The sequence below is a fragment of the Haliaeetus albicilla genome, chromosome W (genome assembly GCF_947461875.1).
Source record: "Haliaeetus albicilla chromosome W, bHalAlb1.1, whole genome shotgun sequence".
NCBI classification, from domain to species: domain Eukaryota; kingdom Metazoa; phylum Chordata; class Aves; order Accipitriformes; family Accipitridae; genus Haliaeetus; species Haliaeetus albicilla.
The window spans coordinates 18,211,415-18,237,723 of record NC_091515.1 but is presented as its reverse complement, the minus strand read 5'-3'; the positions used below and the strand labels follow the sequence as shown (position 1 = coordinate 18,237,723).

The 26,309-nt window shown below is 39.4% G+C and overlaps 1 protein-coding gene and 2 non-coding genes across 12 annotated transcripts in view; all 3 read left to right on the top strand.

The window, feature by feature from the left end:
* The window catches only part of LOC104320491 (ubiquitin-associated protein 2-like), a 204,438-nt gene that overhangs the window by 139,681 nt on the left and 38,448 nt on the right, over positions 1-26,309 (top strand). For 4 of the 10 annotated variants that reach the window (XM_069775286.1, XM_069775283.1, XM_069775287.1 and 1 more), the window contains exons 12-20: positions 2,741-2,800; positions 3,963-4,015; positions 16,251-16,318; positions 18,146-18,335; positions 19,052-19,265; positions 20,736-21,007; positions 22,737-22,915; positions 24,013-24,220; positions 25,406-25,445. In XM_069775286.1, coding sequence (XP_069631387.1) covers positions 2,741-2,800; positions 3,963-4,015; positions 16,251-16,318; positions 18,146-18,335; positions 19,052-19,265; positions 20,736-21,007; positions 22,737-22,915; positions 24,013-24,220; positions 25,406-25,445 — 1,284 coding nt within the window. The remainder of the gene's footprint in view (positions 1-2,740; positions 2,801-3,962; positions 4,016-16,250; positions 16,319-18,145; positions 18,336-19,051; positions 19,266-20,735; positions 21,008-22,736; positions 22,916-24,012; positions 24,221-25,405; positions 25,446-26,309) is intronic. The other 6 variants (XM_069775289.1, XM_069775288.1, XM_069775291.1 and 3 more) reach the window with 3 other exon arrangements.
* LOC138683654 (small nucleolar RNA SNORD121A) lies at positions 18,646-18,729 on the top strand. Its single transcript, XR_011323075.1, has one exon. It is a non-coding gene; the product is annotated as a small nucleolar RNA SNORD121A (small nucleolar RNA).
* On the top strand, positions 22,337-22,421 carry LOC138683652 (small nucleolar RNA SNORD121A). The gene has a single exon (XR_011323073.1). It is a non-coding gene; the product is annotated as a small nucleolar RNA SNORD121A (small nucleolar RNA).

Sequence of the window (26,309 nt, the reverse complement as noted above, 5' to 3'; positions counted from 1 at the left end):
TAACTTTTCTCATCTCTTCATTGCTGAAGCCTACTCAGATTTTTCATCAACCCCTGTGTCAAGGGTGGAAGGAAAAGACTGATACTGGAGGCCAGGGTGTGCTCCGTTGAGCTCTGCTGTGAGTCTCTTGAGATGCAGCTTTCTAAACTTTATACAAGCCATTTTCCACTTAACCAGAGAAGACAATAACAGGCTCAGAGTTTAGGAGGGCTTATTAGGCAGCTGTTTTGTCACTCTGAGTGCCTTCTAGTCCAGTGTGGGAGAGTGGCACTGAGTATATTAATGGTTATTGAAAGGGAGCTCTTTTGCCAAATTATGTCATCTTTCCAAGGAATTACTTTTGAAATGACTTGGTGCTATAGCGCAAACAGAAATGCACTTTTTATTTTCACTCGTGTTAGTTTTTCAAATAAGTTTATCAGATAATGAGTTAGAAGGACACCTAATGACTTGAAAATTCCCCTAGGAATACTGATACTGTTGTTTGCTATATGGTAGCAGAGGGCAGGGTATGTTGTCACAAGTATTGCAGAAGCAATAAGGTTAACTAACTAAAGAAAAAAGACATACAAGAAAGGCATGAGGAGACTGGACCAGAGGTAGACTCTCTGTGGAGTTCTGAGTATTTACTAAGTATTTCCTCTTTAAGCCAGTGCTGGGAAAGGATCAACATCAACATTTTCAATTAAAAAGAAATGCACTATTTGTTTCCAAAATGTAGTTGCCCCCATATGTGCTCTGAAAGCGCTCTAGAACCTCTTGTCCTGAATTGTTGCAGATGCCAGAGGAATTGAAGTAGCCTGAATGAAAAGTGTTTCTAGGTGCACCATTGTGTAATCCTATAGAAAAGCTAGCTGGTTCTGTGGAGGTAAAATTTAGTGTTGTTGGTTGAAATAAAAAAGAGAGTAAAGGGTGAATCTTTAATGGTTCATAACATTTAAATGTAATTGTATTCCAAACAATTCAGCATCGGTTTTCCTGCATCCTAAATTTTATCGAAGTAATGTACAACTGAAAGGCAAAGAGAAGGGACAGGTGGGAGGAAACAAAATGACCAATCCTCATCCAAAATGAAATAAACTTGAACAGCATGATATTTTCTTACAGGCATGCTGAGTGTTCAGTCTCTTACCTTTTTTTTGTAATGTGCAAGTCAGTGGGAGATCCTGAACATCAAATCACAGCAGTTCTTATAAATTATGTTGGAGGTGGTCACTTCTCAAAGTAGGTTATAAAAATGGTATTGTATTCTGGTAATTTTCCAATACCTCTACTTTGATAGAGTTTCATAAATTTCACAAAAAAACTTCATTCATTATTATCTTGGTTATGAGCAGCCTTAAATGACTCTGAAACTGAAGAACGACAAGAAAGAAAAAATAAATTATAGTGTAACTGTCAAGGGGGAAGAAGGGAATTGTGTAGCTTGGAAGTTACAAGGAAGTTGTTGGTTTTTTAGAACTGCTGTAAAAGTCAGAAGGAACATTTTAAGGAAACCTTCAGGTCATTCTAGAATGTGAGTGTAATCCAGAAGGAAAGGATTAGTACATAAGTTTGGAATAGACCAAAATAAAATTATTCGGGGGCTAATATCTATGGCTGATTATTCAAAAAAGGAAAAAAAAATCAAACAGTGTGACAGGAAGTGAGGAATTGGAGGAAAATAGCTGAAGACTTGCTGAAAACATATAGTATACTTTTTATTGGCTTTATAACTTTCTAAAACTAAACTTGTTACAAAGGGAAACAGGAAAGAGTCACAGATAGCCATCTAGGTTGAAGTTGCTATGACAAGGATCCTTGAAAACACAAAGCATAATTTCTGTGGAAAACAGAGAACTCTTAAATTGTGATGCTTTGCAAGGCTTGGGGGTAAAGGTTGGGAAGAGGATATATGGAGTTGCAATAATGCCAAGGTGGATTTTGGACTAAAAGGAAATTGATACACTTGTGGCAAGATCAGACTTAAAATCCCATCAATAGGAGGAAGGTGTTAGCAAACTGGATTTAGTGCAGAGAAGAGCAGTGAAATAACTGAGGCTGGAAGGATTGAGTTGGGAAGGTAGAGTGTTAATAAGCAACAATAATAAACTTAGCTTGGGTAAACTAATAAAAGGGTGAAGGGTTGTGTCCAGTTTTTAAAAAGAGTAAACTCACAGAACCATGGTCATAAGTAGGAGCAACAGGTAAACGTTTAAACTGAATGTCAGGAAAATGTCCCAAGTATTATTCCAAACAGGTTTGGTCTCCCAAAGGTGGTGGGGGATACTCAAGAGTTGGGCTTGATTTGTCTGAGCTCTTTTTGTGTTTGTTTTAGCAGACTCCAAGCTCCACTGTTAGAGTTCTGACACCACCTTGAGGTTTGTCTTCTACAGAGGCAGGCCTTGCTCTGACTGATGGGAGACAAATATAAGCAGGGCAAATACCAGGATGTATTTCTTTAAAAAAGAAATATCAGAGGAAGGGATCCTGTGCTGGTCAGGGGGAGGGAAAGAAAATCAACTGTTTATCTAAAAACTGCTGCTTGTTGGGCTTTTCCTCTTTTCCAAAATTTCTGTGGAAATGTGTGGATTAGTCTAGAAATTTGAGGCATTGTTGTAATTTTGCTGTGCTCGGATATGATTATTAGTTATTTTTCAAGTGCCTCGATATTTTGCAGCATGTAGAAACCTCCTGGTTAGGGGCCGTTTGGTAGAATGTGAGCACAAGATGTTTCAGGCAACTCTGTATTGCTCCACAGAGCCAACACAGAGCAGATGTTACCTTGCTCAGGACCTGCCAAATAATTTTGGATTCCAAGGTATAAACTCCCTCCCTTCTCCCCACTGTGTGTATATCTTTGTGGTAGGCCTGTTTGCCTCACTGGATTAGTGCCATTCGACCCTCCTCTGCCCAAGACGCTGCTTTGTAAAGGTGTACAAAAGAATGCACTAAAGTAGTGATGACATTAGTACAAACTGGATTTGATGCTGTCTTCAGGGGGCTTGTTTCTGGATGAATGTGTCTCAGAGGGTTCCTGGTTAAGTAAAAGGAGATGATTAAAGCAGTAGTTCTTTTGCTTCTGTACTTGATCAAAGGTGATGGTAGCAGGAACTTTACTGCTGGTATTTTCTTCATTCGGGGTTATGTAGTTTAAATGAAAGCTCTGGTTGTTGCTGGGATAACCTTCCCTATGCTTACGCTGGTGGGCAAGGCCTTCAGTCCTTTTATTGCTCTTGCATGTCTGTGCCTGCTGTTTCCTATGGAAGGGATCAGGTTTTTGCATCTGTAGGATTGTTTCCCGTAGTTTTCCCATTGCCGCATGCTGTGCTCCAGTGTTTGCCAAATAAACTCTGCCACAAGTTACGGGAAGAAGTGTTTTGCAGCTACAGTGGAAGCTTATTGACTCTGCTGCTGCCGTTATATGAATTATTTATGTTTTAAAATAAAATTGCTCTATCAGGGGAAGGGATTGGGGTTGTTTTGCCCTGAGGAGAGCGTTAACAGGTTGGAAAGGAGCCTCCAGAGGCATACCTTAGGTCTTGAATCTGAGTATGTTGAAAGTAGGATTATGGAGCAGGTGTCATGGTTGTGTTTTGTTCGGGCTCTGTATAAATTTGTGCATGAAACTGGGAGATCCCGTGGGAGGGTTGAGTAACCTCTTGCTGTCATTGGGGACGTAGGAGGAAGTTCTTCCAGTGTTTGGGATTAATCACTGGTTGCAGACATGCATTCATGCAAATTATGTCTGGTACCATAGTGGCTAAGAAATGCCTGAAATCAGAAATTAAAGGGGGGAAAAAAACCCTCCCAAAATTTTAAATCTGCAGACCAATTTTCTAGAGCTTCCCATGTTTCCAACCACCATCTCCTTGCTTTGTTTTCATAATGAAAACAGGATTGCTTATAAAGCAGAAGGGTTGAAATACAACATTGTGCTTTTAGCTTGTAACTGTTTTCTTTCCTTCCCCAAATTACAATAGGAGCGTGGAAAAACTCAATAGAAGAATGGACAGCAGAAGACTGGAATGAAGATGTAAGTGTACCTTGTTGGATATACCGATTGATTATTTACCTTTTTCAGAGTTTCTGTGTTGTCTTCAAAAACTGTTCGAAGTGATACTTTGCTGTAGGCATGCAATGATATTTCTTACTGTGTTTCTTGATGTAATTCCTGTTTAAATATATATATATTTAGATAAGCTTATTTTTAAAATAAAATTTAATCAAGAAATATTAATTTATTTTGCTGGGTGGACAATACATAGATAATAAAATTTTAAGTTTTATCCCAAATTAAGTATTTGTGAATTATAGTTCTTCACTGCTCAATGCTGATGGGTGTTAACTGCATACTTCCCCCTACTATTGTGTAGGTATTTAAAGCCCTATTATCACAAGACTTTTATATAATTAAGTGCTGAAGCTTACTAGCAACTTCAGACTCCTCATTTGATGCTTTTTGTTTGAAATCTGCATAATAGTTCCACTTAGTCCACTTCATGTTCATAATATTAAAAAAGGAGCTAGTACTATGCTGAAGTTAGCACTTAATTGCTTCATTCCTGTTGTTTCATCATGATGTGTTGTCTAAAGTACTACAACAATTTTGGCTCTCATTCTTTATCAAGCAAGAGATGTCTTCATGTCTGCAAAATATTTGGCATTCGTGATCATCACATGGGTGAAAATCGCATTTGTGATTTTAAGTTTTCAGTTATTGTATTAAAGCTTAAGCAGTTCAGAAAACAAACTAGATAGCAAGAAATATGGAAAGGAAAACTTAGCTTTTAAGAAGTTTTTCATATTTTATAGGAACATCCATTATTTCAAGTTGTCTCGGAAGTCATCCCTTTTGCCTCCTCCTGTAGGGTGGCGTGTCAGTGTTATCCCTAGAAATGTGTGAATGTGTCATATACCAGATATGAAAAATCTGTCCTTACCTAATGAGAGGGCTGTGTCTTTCGAAAAAATTAAAAGAAACTCTAAAATTCCTAGGTTTTCTGTATCAGTTACTGCCATCAAAAGCTGGCATCTTTTTTAAACCTGTCCTCTATTTCTGCAGTATATGCTAGAGGTGGACTAAGGGCTAAGGATAGTGAAAATTTATGGCCTTGTTCTCACCCCTGTTTGATGCTGGTACAATACAGCATTTGTAGTACGGGAGGGGTGTTGAGCAATGCTGACTATGGATATAATTTTTTTTTTAATTAATTATTAAACCTGAGTAATTTGCACATGAATCTTGAAAGAGCAGCAGATGAAATCTCTAGCCTGTTGTTAATTTTTATTAATTTTAGAGTGCTGGAAAAATCCCTGTAACCTAGGAGAAAGTTGTTCATGTGCTGATGTTCAGAAAGAGTGAATGAAATGGTGAGCTGCAGACAAATTAGCCCAAAACATCCCTGGGGGGAAAAAATAAAGGAAAAATTGATTTATCATCTGATTTAAAAAAAAATAGAAGTGTAAGAATACAGCTCGTGCCATTCAGTGTAGTTTTATGGAAAATAGGTCCACTTCAAATAAACCTGATCTTGGTCTTTAAGTAAATTACAAGTTAACTGTGAAGATAGAGTATGTCCTTGTAAGAGATTTGATCTACATCTTTTGTTCTAAAAATAATTACATGCTGTCACAAAACACATTAAGTGGATTAAAATCTGCCTTGCAAATTTCAGCCAATAAATCTTTTGCAGGAGGACCCTTATTGAGTGTGAGCGTTTCTAGGAGGGCTATAAAGGAATCCAGTCCCAGGCCAGATGCCATCTAGTGTCTTTATCAATGATTTGGAAGTAAAAATATAATCACTGGTGAATAAAATGTGTGGGAAATCCAAAAATTATTGGAATGGCAATTAAAAGTAAGCTAGTCATGCAGAGAAATTTGGACCTCTGCTAGACTTAACCTGTTCAAATGACAAATGCTTTAATATAGCCAAGTGCCCATTTGTTTTATAGGAATAAAGGCGCACCTCCAGAACAAGGGGCTTTTTTCTGGAAAGCAGCAACTGAAAAATTTTCAGGATTGTAGTGGATGATGAAAAAAGAACAGCTCAGCATGATCTCCTAAAGGGCTGATGCTGTGGTAAAAAAAAGCTTATTGTAGTCTTTTTGCCTGTAGGCGCACTCTTCCCTGTCTCTTAATCATTCTTGATTTATGTATGTAGACTCTCCTGAACTTGATTCTGAAGTACTGCGTCCAATTATTCATTGCTTTTACAAGACAGAAGTTGTGGAAAATAGCTGAAAATTATTTACTGATTGAATTGGTGCTTGAGAGTGAGATTTTTAGTTTACTGAATCTGAAAAGGTTACGTTATTAGCGTATGATGGGCTCTGGTTTTAGTCTAGCAGAAAAAGGCATAATATGAACCTGTGGCTGGAAAATGGAGCTGTGCATTTAAATGTATAATAAACAATTCTAGCAGCATGACTACTGATTAAAACAACCAAGGAAGTTGATGTATTTGCTGTCTGCAGATAAAGACCAGGTGTTTTTCTGAAGAATATTTTTGTTTAAATGTGGTGTTCTCTAGTCAGATACAAGTTAGGAGCAGGTGAGTGAAATGTTGTTTAAGCTGAGAAGGATTAGATTTTTGTGATCTAATAGTCCTGTCTGGTATTTATCTTTAGTAGTTAGCATTGAGCAAGTATAGTAGGTTGTCAGCATGCTCTTAACTAGAGTGGAAACTAGTTGCAGTGAAAATAGGAGGTTATATTTTGTTAAAGGGATATTCAGGGCATAGACAATGAAGGACCAGACAAGTGTTGAGGTACTGTAGATGGCTCTGGGTTTTCCTCTTAAAATTGTGATCATATTCTCCTGGTTAAAGAAAATAAAGTTTAACTACAGAAACTATCACAAGGGGAGAAATAGAATACATACAAATTGCTGGAAAGTGGATGAAGGCAAACATTTTCTGTACAATATTGGAAGTCTTATTTTTTATTTGAAACAACAGCAACACTTAAAAGGAAAAAAATGTATTTTAGTGGGAGTGTTTCCTTTATCAGGAAGCGGCATGAGAACTTGTTTTAATTTCTTTAACTTCAGTACATCATATCAAAACAATAATAAGGTTTTGTTATTTCTGATTTGTTGATGTTGAGTTTTATGAGGATGCTGGAGTATATTTTCCTGTTCTCCTCACCTATCAACTGGCCATAGGAGCGGGTAGTTAGTTGTTAAATATATTGTCTCTTTGGTGATTGGAGAATGATTTTTATCATAGGAACAGGAGCTGAAAAGCACAGGCATTTCACTGCAGATGGAGGAAATACACTTGTGAGGCCGATGCTTGCAAATGGTTCACGACCGTTCATTCAGTGCTGGGAAAATGCCAGAGCCTCAGTGAAAGATTTGCAAGTGTAGTGTACAGTGAGCATAAATAACTTTGTTAGGCGCCGATAATACTACTTCTAAGAAATACTAAATACATCTGTGTAATAAAACTTTTCAGCTGCTGCTGCACAAAGTACGTGGTTTGACGAATGCTGTAATCCCAGCAGACTTCTGAATTAGGTGCTTGATTGCAGCTTGTGGCAGTGAGTTTGCCACAGGGTGTAGTGTAAACTTCAATGTAGCTGAGCTGGTAGCTGGAGACTTGTGTTTTGCATGCTGGCTCACCTGAAGAGAACATTTCGTCTCTTATATGTCAAGCATGCTTTTGTGTTGTCGCAAACATCCTCAGCCTCCTCAATTTGCTTAGTTTTCAGGGTTCATCAGTGTTTTGGCCACGATTAGTCTTATTCTGGGTTATGTGAGCATAAGAAACTGTTGACATTACAAAGAATTTAATATTTAACCAAGGGATTGCAGACCATAGGCTGCTGCTCGTGCCATTAGCTGGCCTCCTTTTGCCATATAATGCAGGAGTCTCATAACACTACAAAAAGTACAGTACACATTGTTCTAAAATGTACGGTGGGGAAAGGGCTGAACAGTAGAGAAACAGTCTTTTTAATTGCAAATATGCTTGAGCTGAATCTTCTTTCTTCGTTTTGGTCAGTGCATAGGGTTGTGGGCTTGCAGCATTATGCACAGGACAGAGTTGTGTTCCAGAAAGATGGAATTAAAATACGTTGTATTGTTACCAAAAAAGCCGGTCAAAGAAACTCTCTAAGACTCGATTTTGGAGTTTTAGAAAGCAGGCATTCTTTATTGCAGCGCTGGGTGCACGGGGGATCGCTCCACCTATCGTGCACACCGTTACCTACAGCAAGCAAAATTTATATTGTTCTAGTCATATGCATATTCATATTATCATTTACATAGTGCCCACCCTTTGGTCACGCACAGTGTGGGTCATCTCTTTTTCCTAGTTAGCTGGCCTTGGCAAGTTTTAATTACAAAAACTCAGCAGAACTCAAAGCTTATCATCAGGGCCCAAGGCACATCAGGCCCGAGGCCTCCTGTCTGTTGGCGCCTTTAGCGCATACTCAAGGTTTTTCTTATCTAATCAGTACATACCAAAATTTCAAAGTTATTCAAGCAAGCAAAAGTTTGTCACTACAGCGATACAGTAAAATTTTTCCTTCTCATGCCTTTATTCAAGGCATCAACCCCCCCCCTTTTACTGAGACTTTGGACCTACAAATCCAAAGCCTCAATACCCAAACTTAATTTTCATGTACATTCGACTACAACAGCTACAGCATTGAATCATTACACAGACTAAGATGCATACACAGATTACAATTATTGCAATAATGAATAGATTTTTCAACCAAGTCCAATTAGGTAGCCATGAGGTAAGTTTGTGCCATAACTCCTCAAATCCCCAGGATGTATTGTCCTTCGTAACTTGATGTAAGATTTTTGTTTGTTTCCAAATCTCTGCTAGATCAGTAGAAATTCTGCCACTTTGATCTACATATGTACAGCAGCTCGTATTAACAATTGTACAAACACCTCCTTGTGAAGCCGGTAGTAAGTCAAGAGCCATTCAATTTTGCATCACTACATGAGACAAACTAGATATTTCAATTTGTAATGCCTGTATGGCATCAGTGGTTCTGTTTTCAGTGTCCTCTGTTACAGCTGATATATTTACTATTGCCTTTTCCAATTCACTAACTCCAAGCCAAGGGATAAACCATCTGGCAAAACTGTGGAATCCTGTGGGACGATCTATAAGGGGGTTATGAACCCTCCTGGTTCATTTGAGAAAAGTTTTTACCCATCCGCTCTGTTCATGTAATTTGTCAATTATTGTTATATTGGGGACTACGGCTCCTAATGTGCATGCTCCTTGCCAATTGGGAGGTAGTACTTTTCGAGCATGTGTTTCGCATAACCAATACCAACTGCTTCCTTCTGGGACTTGGAGGCCAAAGTGATTTGATGTATCTATATGACTTAGTGCGGGCCTCCAATATGATCCGGTCCTGTTACATCCTTGGAAACATCCTGCAAAAGTTTTGTCATTTCGTTTAGCAGTGTAATCTCACACCCATCATCTCCAGACTTAAGGGTGTAGAAGCTTAGAGAGTCATTACCTGGCCCATATAAGCATACAGTGGAATTTAGATTATCTTTTATCATGGTAACTTGTAACTTTCCTTCTTGTCTTTTTCCAGAGAGGCTTGGCCACCATGCATTGTCTGGATGTCCCTTACCATTTTGTGGATTGTTAAATAATGATACATTTATTGGCAGTGGCACTCCTATCAAGGGTAGGACTCGGCTTTGTCCGGAGGTTGGCATTTGGGTACAAATCCAACAATCACTTTTGCAGAGTATTCGAGTTATATTTTGTGTTAAGATTAAGTGGAGGTTCAGATCCCACACTTGACTCATTGCTACCATAGTTGTTACAGACAAAACATGAAAATCAGTCATAACTTTTTCAATTTCAGCTTAAGGGGAGACTTTTGTTCAACTGTCCATGAGGTTGGAGCCCTTTTATTCCTGGAATAATGAATCCATGGGCTTTTCCCTTGGACCTTGACAGCTGTATAAGTAGTCAGGAGTACCTGGAATGGTCCCTTCCACTTCTCAGTCAGTGGTTCCGAATTCCACAACTTGATGTAGACCCAGTCTCCAGGTTGAAATGGATGGGCTGGTGTATCTAGTTCTAAGGGCCTGCTTGTTGTCACGTACTTCTGCAATTCCTGTAAAGTCTTTCCCAAGGACATTAAGTAATTATTCAAGTCCATTTCCCCTTTAATGTGGATTGTTCCTGGTATATGTGGGGCCTGGTAAGGCCTTCCATAAAGTAACTCGTAAGGGCTCAAACTGTTTTTACCACGAGGTTGTATTCTGATTCTTAACAGCGCTAAAGGTAGTGCTTGCATCCAAGTCATTGATGTTTCCTGACATATTTTTCCAATCTGCAATTTAAGTGTATAGTTTATTCTTTCTACCTTTCCACTTGACTGTGGCCTATAAGGAGTATGGAGATCCCATGTTATGGCTGAGTTTTTACTCAATTGTTTTATAACTTCAGCAGCAAAATGTGGTCCTCTCTCTGAGGACATTCCTAAAGGAACACCGAACCTTGGGATAATTTCTTTTAACAAGATCTTAGTTACTTCTCTGGCTTTATTGGTGCGACAGGGAAAAGCTTCTGGCCATCCAGTAAAAGTAGCAACTAGAACAAGGATGTATCTATATCCCCTTTTTCTAGGTAGTTCTGTAAAATCAATTTGCCAATAGTCTCCTGGGGAATTTCCTCCTTTTGTAACCCCCAAAATCAATTTATTGCTAGCATTTGGGTTATTTTTACAACAAATTTCACATTTTCCCATGATGGATCGGATAATTTCTGTCATTGCTCGGCTTATAACTATCTTTTGAAGATGTTTTACTAAATTTTCAGTTCCCCAATGTACTTTATTATGTTCTCGTTTAGCAATTTCTCTCATTAATGAGGGTGGGATCACTATTTGTCCTGTGGGTGTAACAGCCCACCCATCTGTTTGTTCCTGCGCCTGTAAGGCTTTTATTAATTTAACATCTTTACTATCATATTTAGGTGGTATTTCTGGTAAAGTTATTTCTTTTTCTGGTAATAATGCCATGATGCCTGTTTCTGCAGCCTTTTTGGCAGCTTTATCTGCCAATTGATTACCCATTTCTGGTGGGGTTTTTCCTGTTTGGTGGGCTTTGCAATGCATTATTGCTACCGCCGTCGGTTTTCGAATACTCTCTAATAGTCCTTGTATTTGTGCAGCATGCTTGATTTCAGTTCCTTGTGCTGATAGTAGTCCTCTTTCTTTCCAGATGGTTCCATGGGCGTGTACAACTCCAAAAGCATACTTAGAATCTGTCCAAATATTAACCTTTTTCCCTTCGCTCAGTTCCAATGCTCGGGTTAAGGCTATTAGTTCTGCCTTTTGGGCTGATGTTTTGGGAGATAAGGCTCGTGCCTCTATTATGCCATCTAAGGTTGTCACAACGTATCCTGACGGTCTCTTCCCATCACGAACAAAACTGCTGCCGTCAGTATATAACTCCCAGTCTGGATTTTCTAACGGAACATCTTTAAGATCTGGACGGCTAGCATATATTTTCTCTACAGTTCGTAAGCAATCATGTTCTGGTGAACTCTCCACTCGATCAGTGGAGAGGAATACTGCAGGATTTACAACTGAAGTGGTCTTGAGATCGATGTCATCTTGTTCTAGTAGTACCATTTGGTATTTCAGCATACGGCTGGGGGACAACCAATGCCCCCCTTTTTGTTCTAAAACTGTGGCTACCATATGTGGTACATACACAGTAATTTCCCGAGTTTCTGTTGCAATTAAGATGTCATTTACATATTATAATAGAGTTCCTTGTCCATTTTCTTTTCTCCAAATCTCTAATTCCTTCGCCAGCTGATTTCCAAAAATAGTTGGGCTATTCTTGAAGCCTTGTGGTAGAACTGTCCAAGTATATTGTGTCTTTCGCCCTGTTTCAGGATTTTCCCACTCAAAAGCAAAAAGCTCCTGACTTTTAGAGTCCAAAGGGATGCAGAAAAAGGCATCTTTCAGATCTAAAACCGTAAACCAGCTTTGTTCACTGGTGAGGGTAGTTAGTAATGTATACGGGTTTGCAACTACTGGATGTATATCTTGTACTATCTGATTTATTGCTCCAAGATTCTGGACTAAACAGTAATCTTTTCCATTAGCTTTCTTTACTGGTAAGATAGGTGTATTGTATTTTGGCTCACATTCTACCAGCAACTTACATTTCAAGAATTTTTGAACTATTGGTACCAAGCCAGTTCTCACTTCTCATTTTAAAGGGTATTGTTTAATTCTTACCAGTGACGATCCTGGTTTTAGATCAATTCTTACTGGTTTCGCTCTCTTAGACCTTCCTGGAACTTCTCCTGCCCAAACGATGGGAATCACTGCATCTTCTATTTCTCAAGGTATCTTGTCCCTTTTGGGATTTGTATCCTGTAACAACAAGGCTATGGCTTCGACATATTTAGATTCTGGGATTAAAATTTCAACTTCCCCATTCTTGAATCTGATTTCAGCTTCTACCTTTTCAAGTAAATCTCTACCCAATAAAGTTTTCGGAGAATTTGGCAAATAGAAAAACTGGTGAGTAACCCATTGTTTCCCCAATTTTAATTTTAAATGTTTAAAGAAGGGTCTTGTTTCATGGGTCCCTGTTGCACCAATGACATTTACATTTTTATTACTCAATTCTCTCTCTAAAGTATTTAAAACAGAATAGGTGGCTCCAGTGTCTACCAAAAATTCAATTTCCTCATTTCCCAGCTTAGCTATAACCAGAGGTTCCGCTGGAAGAGGTTCCTCCAGTCCCTATCAGTCCTCTCTCACTGCTTACTTCAAACGCTTCTCTCAGCACAGCCACAAACACACTTGATTCCTTTTTCTTTTAACATTCCTAATCCTTATCTCACTTGTAAATTCCTTGTAAAAGCGGCTGCCAGTAAATCAGCCTCTTGTTGCTTTGCTCCTCTTTTTTTTTTTCTCTGCTCAGTTTTCTGCTTTTCTTCATGCTCATCGCATACAAACACAGCAACACTCAAATTATTTCTCTAAATCAGGGGCCGTTTGACCCACAAGGACACTAATTGTGAGTGCATCATTAAAATTTTGTTAGCAGAGCTTGTCTGAGTCCCCCAGAATCACTGGGACGCTCGTCAGGTCTCTGCCTGCATTCTTGCACTTTTAGTCCAATTTACCCATTTACCCCTAGTTCTCCACATGCCCTAATGGTTTCTATTAAATTTCAGAGCCCTGTCTGACAAACGGCTCAGTCTCCTACATTGTTTTAGTCCCAGTTTTGATCTTTTTTTTTTTCTTTTTTTTTTTCCCTAGCCTGTTCTGCTAGTTCTGCTCAGGGAAATTTAACACTCACCCTTCTCCTTTTCCAAAGCTAAAACGAGGGGATCACTAGGTGCAAGATTTATACTGCATTCCTTTTGCCACTCCGGATGTATCCTCAAAGTAAAGAACATATCCGCATACAACACTTCATCCCACTTTCCTTCTCTCCTCAAGAATAGCATTAATTATAATAAGGTGTTATAATTTAACGTACCATTCATAGGCCACTTTCCCCATCATCCAATTTATACAGTGGCCAGCATTGATTACAATACTTAATCAAATTTTCCCTTGTCGGGACCCCACCCATATTAAATGTGAATAACAGAACAATTAAATGATCCAAGCAAACGAAACAAATCTGTATTTCCAATAACCAAGTTCCGATAACCAGGCACAATTATATCATTCACAATCACAGCAGTATTAGCGGTCCAACCGGCCGGAGACTCTAACCCTGTACAATCACAACAGTATCACTGGTTGGGGGGACTCTAACCCCAAGCAAGCTTATTACTGGTCCAGCCAGCCGGCCGGGGACTCTAACCCCGTAGATACTCTAGAGCCGGGGACTCTAACCCCGTAGTCAGGGGACTCTAACCCCTGCAGGTGCCTTTAGTCCAACCTCTGCGGGCTTTACGAGCCCTCTCTCTGATGAGGCAGACAGTCCAGGGACTCTAACCCCAGACAGCCAGGGGACTCTAACCCCAAGGGAAAAGAAAGAATGCCTTCTCACCTTTCCAGGGGACTTGCCTTGAAATCTTCGGGTCTGGGGATCAGAGGTTCTCCCCGAGAAATCCTCGGTGCCGGCTGGAGGTCCAGAGATCCCACGGAGCCGTCGATGTTCAAAGGCAGGGTCCCATCTGGGGTGCCAAATTGTTACCGAAAAAGCTGGTCAAAGAAACTCTCTAAGACTCGATTTTGGAGTTTTAGAAAGCAGGCATTCTTTATTGCAGCGCTGGGCGCACGGGGGATCGCTCCACCTATTGTGCACACCGTTACCTACAGCAAGCAAAATTTATATTGTTCCAGTCATACATATTCATATTATCATTTACATAGTGCCCACCCTTTGGTCACGCACAGTGTGGGTCATCTCTTTTTCCTAGTTAGCTGGCCTTGGCAAGTTTTAATTACAAAAACTCAGCAGAACTCAAAGCTTATCATCAGGGCCCAAGGCACATCAGGCCCGAGGCCTCCCGTCTGTTGGTGCCTCCAGCAGCGCATACCATTGACAAAGCTCAAGGTTTTTCTTATCTAATCAGTGCATACCAAAATTTCAAAGTTTTCAAGCAAGCAAAAGTTCGTCACTACAGCAATACAGTAAAATTTTTCCTTCTCCTGCCTTTGTTCAAGGCATCAGTATTGCCAGCAAAGGAAGGGAAGGAAATGGAGGGAGGAACTGTGGTGGTATTCATTTTTTCATGACACAGTGTGTTGCACATAAGTGGGTGCTAGGAGAGTACATGAAACATTTGAACTTTGCCTCAGAGTAGTAAAGTGATTTGCTCCCAGTCAGCCCTTCTGCATCCTGCTTAAATCAACAGTGTTTCATAGGAGAATCCCAATCAGATGACCGCGTTCAGGGATGTACGTGCTTTCACTAGAGCTGCCCGTGGGATGGCAGATGAAATTGGCTCATGTCCGTGAGGTCCTTTAAACTGGGCTGCTGGCAATGTATGCAATTAAAAATGCATAATTTCCTGGAAGAGCCGTATTCAAATGTCACATTCTAAAGGGATTCTTTGTGAATGTTTGAATAGGTCAGTGTCATGGTTTAACCCCAGCCAGCAACTAAACACCACACAGCCACCGTCCTGGTTTCAGCTGGGATAGAGTTAATTTTCTTTCTAGTAGCTGGTATAGTGTTATGTCTTGGATTCAGTATGAGAAGAATGTTGATAACACACTGATGTTTTCAGTTGTTGCTCAGTAGTGTTTAGACTAAAGTCAAGGATTTTTCAGTTTCTCATGCCCAGCCAGCGAGAAAGCTGGAGGGGCACAAGAAGTTGGCACAGGACACAACCAGGGCACCTGACCCAAAGTGGCCAACAGGGTATTCCATACCATGTGACGTCCCATCTAGTATAGGAACTGGGGAGTGGGGGCGGGGAATTGCCGCTCGGGAACTAGCTGGGTGTCGATCGGCGGGTGGTGAGCAATTGCACTGCACATCATTTGTACATTCCAATCCTTTTATTATTGCTGTTGTCACTTTATTAGTGTTATCATTATCATTATTAGTTTCTTCTTTTCTATTCTATTAAACCGTTCTTATCTCAACCCACGAGTTTTACTTCTTTTCCCGATTTTCTCCCCCATCCCACTGGGTGGGGGGGAGTGAGTGAGTGGCTGCGTGGTGCTTAGTTGCTGGCTGGGGTTAAACCACAACAGCCGCTTAGCTGTTATTGCCGCCCCTAGCAGAAATGCCAAGAAGGAAACACAAATGCTAGTTCACTGTATATGTCTGAATGCAAACCTGCCTCCACTGGTGATGTGAGCTGAAATGTAAAACACAGGGATATGTGAAATGAGTGAGTGGGAATGGTGCAATGTGTTAGACTTCTGCAACAAGATTTATCAGAGCTACTCTATGGAGTCCTAAATTATGTCTGCACAAGGTATCTTTACACTGATGATATACCAAATGTCACGTTAATTACTTGCTACTGGTATATTTTTCAGTTAAACTATTGCCCAAACTGATGTAGTTACATTGGTATACCATTGTGTGTGTTCGGTAGATCAAATTTCCTGACACTTTAATTAAATTGGTGCTTGATTCTGTGGAGGAGACTTTGCTGAAGTTTGACTACATGTTTTTGTCTTTTTAAGCAGAGCTGCAGCATAACTGGTTGTAATGGTAGTTTGACTTTACTTTTATCTGACCAAGATGGAATTTCTGCAGATGTCGCAGCAGTGAAGCGTGAGCATGTGTATGATTAAAATACCTCCCCCCCCCCTCTTTTTCAGCTTTCTGAAACAAAAGTCTTCACTGCTTCTTCTGTTCCAGCTGAGAATCATGTGACTCCTGGGCAAAGGTAAGCTCTTCTTCCATGGTTTCCCTATACTTTAAAAACCTTCTGCTTGGTGAATCAATGTTAGCTTGCACATATAAAATGTTGACTAAAATACAGGGCAGCCCTGGTCAGAGATTGGTCAAGCTAATTTCAAAATTGTGAAAGCCTTGCTTGCAAATCGTTGGTTTTGTGGGTTCCTGCGTTACCTCTTATTGACTACGGAAGTGGAGCCAAACTTACCAAATCCACGAACATAATACTGAGAAGACCCTGTCTTCTGCACAAAGACCGCTTACAGGCAGGAACAAAAGTAGCTGGGAAGAAAAGTTTGCTACTGTTGAAAAGGAAGCACTGGCTTTGCTGTCCAGAAAATGGAAAGCCTGCCCCTCGTAGATGCAGAAATTGTTCAGAACGTAGTGCTTTGACAAATATGTTAACAGAAAAGCTTGTGTTGGCAAGAAGGTGAATTTCCTGGTAAGCATCACAACTACTTGCCTTAACTGATGATATAGAGTTCAGATAGAGAACCAAAAACATGGCAGTTGCTGCCTTCCTTTGCTTGCCTTTGTCTTCACCAAATGCCTGGCTGATGATGTTGTGGAATCAGTTGCCTCTGCATTAGCCTCAGGTCCCAGGAGAGCAGGTCAAAGTTGTGTGATGCAGACTTCGGTAGTTGGATAGCATGAGATCTGAAAACTAGATGGCCTAATGGTCCCAAACGTCCTGATACAGCTGTACTGCTGTACTGCAGACTGCAACAAAATTTTCCTTATAACGTGGATATGACCTGGAGGAGGCATGGTGCCAGTTGGTCTACAGTTTGTATTCCATTCCTTTCCTTCTTAAAGGTGATATGTTCACATGTTCATTGTTCTAATGCAAATAAATATTCTTCCAGTGGCTGTCCCTCAAATTATGTTAGAAAATATTTTAGTTCATCAACTCAAAAATTCTGGTGTTTTGGTTTTTGGTTTTTTTTTTAGGGGGGGCGTGGGTGGGGTGGTGTTGGTTGTTTTGGTTTTGCTTGCCATAAGAAAGGTTTGGGCATTAAGAAATCTATGCTAATGAAAGTGCTGGAAGCAGCTCTTCAGCCTAAGCCTGCAGTATATTTAGGATAAACTTAAGTCAGAATTTTTTGAGTAGATTTCTTTTATTGTCTGAATGCTTTGCTTTTCCTTGGATAAACCTGTGCTAAACATGTGGTTAGGGGTTAGTAAGCCATGCTAAATATAAGAAAATTCATGTTTCTCATCCTGCTCAGGTATGCGTGGTAGAGTAATTTTGGATATGTGCCTACTATCTGAGAAACTTAGCTTTTATTTCTGCTGCTTTTGTGACTTCCATGTCATCACACATTCACTCAATTGCTGCATGTGTGACTTTATTCTTTACTGTCCTCATACCCACCCTATACAGAGGTAGGACTTTGATCCCTTGCTCTTTTTAAAGGGATAGCGTGATATACAGAGAACGTGGATTATCAATATATATAATGGGCTTGCAGGCAGGATCCACTCAAATGTAATGTATCTTTTATGACTTATCTCCGATCACTTGGTTATATTAATCATATAGGTTATTTATGTGATACATGATGTTATAAATTTGATAATGTTTGAAAAGAGAGCAAAGATAATTTATATTCTAACTGTAGTGGAAGGTTTCAGCTAGCAGATTTTTACTTTCGGGCAAAAACCTCTATTCTACCTCTTTTTGTATGGCAGATAAGCAATATTTGAAAAGACTGTTAATCAGAAATAATTCTGTTGCTGGTAGAGCAGCTTTCTTCAGTTTCAACGCAGCCTAATCATCATGTTTATTCCAGCCAAACTTTGCTTTTTTTTACAGCATTGATTTGGTAACACTGCTTCAAAAGCCCGTGACTTCCACCCAAGAGACAGAAGGCAACTCATTTGAGGCTCCCCAGCAGCAGACCTTTGGCCAAGCCCTAGTCTTCACAAATTCTCAGCACAGCACCCAGATGGCATCAGGAACTGGCAGCTCCAGTGCTGTAAACTCTTATTCTCCTCAAAGTCTGGTAAAATTATCTTATGCTTTCTAAATATTTTTCATGAGTAAATATTCCAGGTTAAACAACTTTTCCAGTACTGGTCATTTCATGAGATGTTTCAGTATTTGTAAAATTCAGGTTGCAAATGTTGAAAGAATGGAACTAAGAATTCCATTCCTTCCATTCACACACACACACAAAAAAAAGGATTACTTTTTTTTTCTGCTTTTGCTAAGTAGTTGTTTCTCAGTTTACATGAAGTATTTGTATTAATTTTTGAGTAGAGAGCAGATGCGTTTACTGCATGCTGGTTTAGGATGAAATCACTTGTTTATAGTACCAGAAAACTATGTTGTGTTATTTCCAAGCACATATCTGACTGCTTTTTGTGGAAACCTGATTATTTCTGAGTCGATTGTGAGGGCTTGAAATTGGGCACTTGTATTTATTCTCTGAAAATCAGTTCAACTATTAGTAAATACATGCTATTTTGAGATGCATGGATTCAAGTGAATCAGTATTGTTGCAACAGTGGTGGAAGTTGTATTGGTGATAACCAGAGAGGATCTGGCCATATGCTACAACTGCTGAATTTTTTATTGGTCATTTATTAGTAATCTAGGATTGAAGAGGTTTTGGTTGCTGCCAAATAGCAACTGTAGGCATTGACCCTATGGTTATGTTCAAATTATTTATTAAATACTTAACTCCACTCCTTCCCCTCTTTTTTTGTCTTTTGGTAGTCTGCAGTTCTTTGTTCTGGCTTTGGAGAACTTGGATCCTCTAAATTGGCAAACTCTACTGGATCCCAAATCTTGGACCAATTGAAATCTCCAGATTTGGGTCAGTTTACCTCTCAACAAAACAATAGTCGCTCTACCACCACTACCACAACTACCACATCATCCTGGGATCTAAAACCACCTGTTACTCAGTCCTCAGTCCTTAGTCAGTTTGGTAAGTGCTTTGACGTAGTTTTCTCTCTCTTTCTCTCTCTGTTAGCGTGTAAGATTTCTTAATGCCAATGACAGTTTAAAATGGCCTTAAACAAAAAGCTTTTTCTAAAAAATGTAATCCTAATAATATAATTGGTTACAACATTGTAAGTGTTACACTTACTTGCTGGTAATAGACATTATGAGTATATCACAAACTAAGTTTTGATCGGCTTAAGCCTATCCATAAATGTCATTGCATCTTTAGAAGTTGTTGAGCCTTCATGTAATGACATCTTTGATTTAATGTGCTTGAATATTTAAGTGGAACTTTGATGTGACTTTGTTTCTCAACAAATCCTGGAAAATACTTATTTTCATTGTGCCTATGCTGCTTCTAGCTGAGTATAAGGTTGTACCATATTTTGTCTTTTTTTCCCCAATTTTTTCTCTTCTAACCATTACATGAATTTTGAATGAGTACTATATAATTTCTTCATAATGTGCATCGCATCTCAGTGTTCTTTCCCTAGTGTGAAGTCTACGTGTGCTGAGAATGATGCAGGTTACCCATTTTGTCTATTCATAATTGTATGGATTTTTCATTTAATTGAATAAAATTAGTAGAAACAGTGAAAATGACACAAACTTGTTTTTTGCAGTGTAGTTCCTAGCAGTATTCTCACTGTGAAGAGTGATAGCTCTTATATCTATCTTGTGTGTATGTGTATATGTTTCCAGATAGATAAGCAGTCAATTTGGTAGCCATTATAATCTTTGACACACAGCAATTCTGAAAAAATGTTTACGTACATTTTAAGTTACTTTCTAATGCACTTTACCAACTGAATAAAAAACCTTCACATTGCAAATGCTGTGGATCACTTATGGTTGTTGACCGGTGCTCTGATCCACTGCCTGGCTTTCAGTGTCTGAAAAATATGAAAGGGGAAGACTTGGAAAAAAAACTGTCAGTGTCCAGTGTCTCTTGACTTTCAGCCAGATTGAGATGGTGGATGACTTCCTATTTGTGTTGAAAATCTTCTCCTTTGTAGGGGCAGGAAATCCTAACTCATAATACCTCTAAATTGCAACTTCAGACCCCTTGGAAGTAATCACAATTTATCAGCACAGTTAATTGCAGTGAAACTTGCAGTGTTTGATTAAAATAATCCATAACAGTTTTTGAGGCCTAACGTGTGATAATACTATGTGACTGTATAGGTAGGTTTGGTTTCATATTTTTGAAGAAAGCTAAATAACGCTTGCCCACAGCTGTTTGTTTAAAGTAGAGAATATCAAATGTTGGCCTTATTATTGCAGTGGTAATGTTCAATGTGAAACTTGTGTGATGTCTGAAAGACTCGCACACTTTATAAAATCATAGCTGTCGAGCGTGTCAAGTCACCCAGATTCTTTCATAAAGAGTTAGAAGCATGAAGAGCAGTTTAATGCTTTAATTTTGATATTTCTTTTTCCCAACGCTGACCAGACTTTAAATCCCAGCCTGAACCATCCCCAGTTCTGAGCCAGCTGACCCAGCGACAGCAACAACAAACACAGGCAGTCCCTGTTCCTCCTCCTGGGCTGGAGTCTTTCTCCCAGATAAAACTCCATGAGCCATCGCCAGTAGACACCTCTACAGCTGTTAGCAAAATGTTACAGCTCCCCACTATATCTATGGATAACCAGGCAGTGACTGCCCATCAAACCCAGCAGAAACAGATAAAACCACCAAAACGGAGGATAACTCCAGCATCTAAGGTGGGTAATTAATTGAGTGGTGGCTTGTCCTTAGTAAACATATAAACATACAAAAGCTTGTATCAGAAATAGTGTGGCCAGCAGGACTAGGGAAGTGATCATCCTTTTGTACTCGGCACTGGTAAGGCTGCATCTCGAATACTGTGTTCAGTTTTGGGCCCCTCACTACAAGACAGACATTGACGTGCTGGAGCATGTCTGTCGTGGTTTAACCCCAGCCAGCAACTAAGCACCACACAGCTGCTCGCTCACTTCCTCGTCACCCAGTGGGATGGGGGAGAGAATGGGGGGAAAAAAAGTAAAACTCGTGGGTTGAGATAAAGACAGTTTAATAGGACAGAAAGGAAGAAAATAATAATAACAACAATAATAAAATGACAATAATAATAATAAAAGAATTGGAATATACAAAACAAGTGATGCACAATACAATTGCTCACCACCCACCGACTGATGCCCAGTTAGTTCCCAAGCAGCGATCTGCCCCCCAGGCCAGCTCCCCCCAGTTTATATACTGGACATGATGTCACATGGTATGGAATACCCCGTTGGCCAGTTTGGGTCAGCTGCCCTGGCTGTGTCCCCTCCCAACTTCTAGTGCCCCTCCAGCCTTCTTGCTGGCTGGGCATGAGAAGCTGAAAAATCCTTGACTTACTTAGTCTAAACACTACTTAGCAGCAACTGAAAACATCAGTGTGTTATCAACATTCTTCTCATACTGAATCCAAGACATAACACTATACCAGCTACTAGAAAGAAAATTAACTCTATCCCAGCTGAAACCAGGACAGTGTCCAAAGAAGAGCAATGAAGCTGGTGAAGGGTCTAGAGCACAAGTCTTATGAGGAGCGGCTGAGGGAACTGGGGTTGTTTAGTCTGGAGAAAAGGAGGCTGAGGGGAGGCCTTATCGCTCTCTACAGCTACCTGAAAGGAGGTTGTAGCGAGGTGGGTGTCAGTGTCTTTTCCCAAGTTACAGGTGATAGGACGAGAGGAAACGGCCTCAAGTTGCGCCAGGGGAGGTTTAGATTGGATATTAGGAAAAATTTCTTCACTGAAAGGGTTATCAAGTATTGGAACAGGCTGCCCAGGGAAGTGGTTGAGTCACCATCCCTGGAGGTATTTAAAAGACGTGTAGACATGGTGCTTAGGGGCATGGTTTAGTGGTGGACTTGGTAGTCTTAGGTTTACAGTTGGATTCGATGATCTTAAAGGTCTTTTCCAACCTAAATGATTCTATTCTATGTATAAGTTGCTAGGGAGAAGGAGAGCAAAGACCATGGTCTATTTCTTGTTTATAAAGCAGGAAATTCTAAGCTGGATAGTTTTTAGGTCCAAAATACAGTAATGTTGTCTTTTCCAAGCACATATCTGATTGCTCTGTGTGGAAAATGACTGTTGCTGCGTGATTTTGGATTGATTTAGTAACCACAAGATGAATGTTGGCTGAAGGGGGATGGACACGGATGACACTTTGATATTGTAGAATAGTATGGCTTACTCTTTCAGCTCCAGATCAGGGCACAGAATCAATGAATTAATTTCAGGTTACAAGAATGTAGTTAATTTATGTGATGTAAAGTGGGGGGTAGTTGCAGATCTAGTTAACAGCAAAGGCTGAGGCGGTAACTGAAGAAGCCTGTAGTTAAGGGAGGAGAGGGTGTCAGTTACTGATATCTTTAATACAGATAGCGCATGCAAAGGAATTATGGCACTTTTCCCCTCCTTTAAGATTCCTGCCTCTGCAGTCGAGATGCCTGGATCAGCAGATGTGACAGGGTTAAATGTTCAGTTTGGAGCTCTGGAGTTTGGATCAGAGCCTGCACTCCCAGAGTTTGGATCAACTTCAAGCAGTGAGAATACCAGCCAGGCGACCAACAATAGCTTGTACTCAAAGTCTGGAAAGTACGTGTGAGTTCCCCTTGTGCATTCTTACATGTCTTCTTTAAGGGGTCAAGTTTGTGCCAAAAACATCAAGGCACAGTTACCATGTAATGAATGGGAGGGGGAAATATGATGACTTGTAAAGCTAAGTGTTTTCTGTGGATGGCATCTTAAAGGAGAAATTTATTTTCTAATGACAATCAAAATCTCCCTGGATGGGTCGATGTGAAGCTAGAGATGACATGAATGTAAATAACCTTATAATAAGCTACCCTTTATAGAATTGCTTTCTCATGTTTAATTGTTTGAGGGTTTGTTCCTCACAACCCAAATTTTTCTGCTTCTGATCCAGGAGAGATGACCCTTGTACCATATATGTGTGTCAGTAGATTGGCACCAGATTACAGATCTGATGCTCCTATGGGATGAGAAAAGCAGCCAGGCTTTTCAGTATGCTGAAGCTCTTACTGAAATGCTAAAATAGCCAATGATAAATGTCAACATACCAGTAACCCATTTTTTTCTTCCTTATTCATTCAAAAATTGGCTTCAGTAAAAAGCTTCCTGAAGTTAATTCAGAAATATTAGTAAAAATGAACTTTCACATTCATTTCTAGTTCTATAAATGATTTAAGCTGTTTAGAAAGTAAAACACTCCTGCATGTTTTAAAGTATTTTTTCCTCTTTGCATAGTTCATTCTGTTAGACTGCTACTATAATGTTAGAATTCTATTGTAAAAAGAGACTGGGTGTTTCTCATCATATACCAGACTTTATGGATCTAGTTGTTTAAAAAAGAGAGATTATGATCATTAATTTATCCTTTGAGAAGGTGGAAATAACATGACTGAAAAGTGCTTGTGTGTAAACTCTTGTTTTGGTTGGGCTGGCAGGAGGAAGGTGAATGGTGCTTAGTGCAGCTGATGGTTTTGAAGCAGCGATTACTGGGGACCAAAGCAAAATTATATATATATATTTTTATTATTAGATTTTCTAGTATAAATAATGTAGATTTGACTACATGTTTAAGGTAGTTCTAGATAACTGTATAGGAGCTGATATTTTCATGAAGGTGTTTGAGATGTTGTTTACCAAGATGATAAATAATGTTTTACTTTTTCCAGTGATCCTTTGAATACCTCTTTGCCAGTATCCAGTACAGTACAGGAGTCCACCTACACAACCTCTGCCATCACCTCTTCCAGTCTGACCTGCTCATCCCAGAGCACTAGCCCAGTAACAACTTCGTCCTATGACCAGACTTCTGTGCATAGTAGGATAACGTACCAAAGCTCCATGGCTCCATCTGAATCAACCCCTGTTGCAGTTACGGTGAGTGAATTTCAGAAAGAAGACCTTGAAAAAGGTGAAATATTCTTATCCATGTTAGACTTGTATTACCCTGCTATGTTAATATTTTAACCAAGCCAAGTGGTATTTTTGATTCCCAAGTTCACTCTGTTATTTGTTTTTTCTTTTCCTATTGTGTAGCCATTTTTTGTATTTGGGATATGAGAGCCTCTGATTTTATGGGTTTTGACATCTTAAATTTCTGTTTGACCTTTTTTCTTAGCAACACTTAACATTCTAGTTGAGTTTCCTTCCCTGAAGCTTAGCTTTTAAAAAAGGAACTATCTCCGTGTGTAAATATTAGTCGTGGTATTTTGCAATAACTTGACAGTTTCTATCCAAAGGTATATTATTTATTAAATTTATATGGCACCTAGCAAATGGATCCCAAACTGTTTGTGACCCCTCCAGCATTACTCTTTTGTTGGATTTAAACAGCAGTGGGAATTAGTTTCATGTTTTATTTTAAAAAGCATAGGGAGACGTCTAATCTAGGACAGAGAGGATCTCTCTTGGGAGATATTCAAAAGCACCTACTGTCTGTGTATGAAATGTAGGTTTGTTTTAAGAGAACTTAATTTATTAGATGTTTAAGGAACTTGTGAGAGTTTGTAAGTTTATTTACTTCTGGCCTTTCTTATGTAATGGCTCAGTCACACTTATCTTCTGCACTAGCTCATATGTACTGGTGAGGATCAAGCGTAGACTATCTACTTCTTTACTCCCGTGTTATCCAAAAAACAACTGGTGCTTCTCAAGTCTTATCTTTCAATGGAAAAAAATTGCCATCTCTGTGTAACTTGGATAGTTAAAATTGTGAGTTGCATTAGATCAAAAGCACAACCATTTCCTATATGTTAATGCAATTCATTCTTTCCTATTGGTGTGAACCTGAAGTTTATGTTATATACAGTACACGGGAAGGTCTCCTGCTGATGGGTGTAGTATGGGCAGTATATGGGGTTCTGTATGTTCAGGGGACATTGCACTCGAGACAACTTTATTATGTGGTTTTGTTAAAGGCAGTAAAAAGTTAATTTCCTGCCTTTTTTGTCTTTCAGTTTCGAATGAATATAGAATTTTGCATGAAGCATGCTCAATGTGTGATTCAGTCTGAAAATTTAATATACCTCTAAGATGATTTATTCATTTCTCCTTTGTTTACAGAACGGGCACAGCGGTGTTAGAACACAGGCAACTCTTGACAGTAAGTTTACAAAGCTTGGTTGTGCACAGGACTTTCTGATCTTTCCTTACTACTTGCTGCGTGCGCACAACTGTTCCAGTGACATCTGGTTTAAGGTTTTATATTGTTTTCACTGGCTAATTTTTAGCTGACCCATTTGAGTTTATTTTGTACTTGCATAGGATATACTGCTTGCTTCTTGACTAAAACTGAAATATGAAAGCAGCCCTATTAAATCTACAAACCTAAGCAGTCTTAGAATTAGAGAAGCTGCTTTGCTGCTGCTTATTCTTTTTAATTTATCTGCTAAAAATTAATATAAAATTAAAGTAAATTAATATAAAATTAAAAGTTATTATCAAATTTCTTAGCAATTCTTCCAATTCTCAGTTGGGAAGCTGCGAATAGCATTTAGCTGTAATGAAACAAAGTCACATTGTTTGAATGCACCTCTCACTGGGTATAGTGCTACTTATGCCCTGTTACAAGCCTATGGGGAATAAGGGTGACTAACATGCTCCCTCTGCCGGGTAGCTTGCTGCCTTGCAGCGGAGTAACAATAACAGTACTGGCTCTGATACAGGCGTTAACTGTTATCTTCATCTTAGACTATTTCTAACATGGTATTTTACTTGTAGCACCCCTACAGCTCTCTTCCTGGAGTTAAAATAATTATAGTATTCACTCTTCTGACTTTTATGTGCTGCTCTGTGGAAGTTTTCAAGGGCAGCAGTGTGAATTAACATCTTTTGGAATTCCAACACTTCAATTTTAGGTCTGTCCTCCTCTTAAACATCTCTTCAGGTAGGTCGTTAGTGGAGAAGCCTTTTTTTTTTATATACTTCTGAGTAGAAAGAAGTTGAGTATTGAGACCTGTAAACAGTG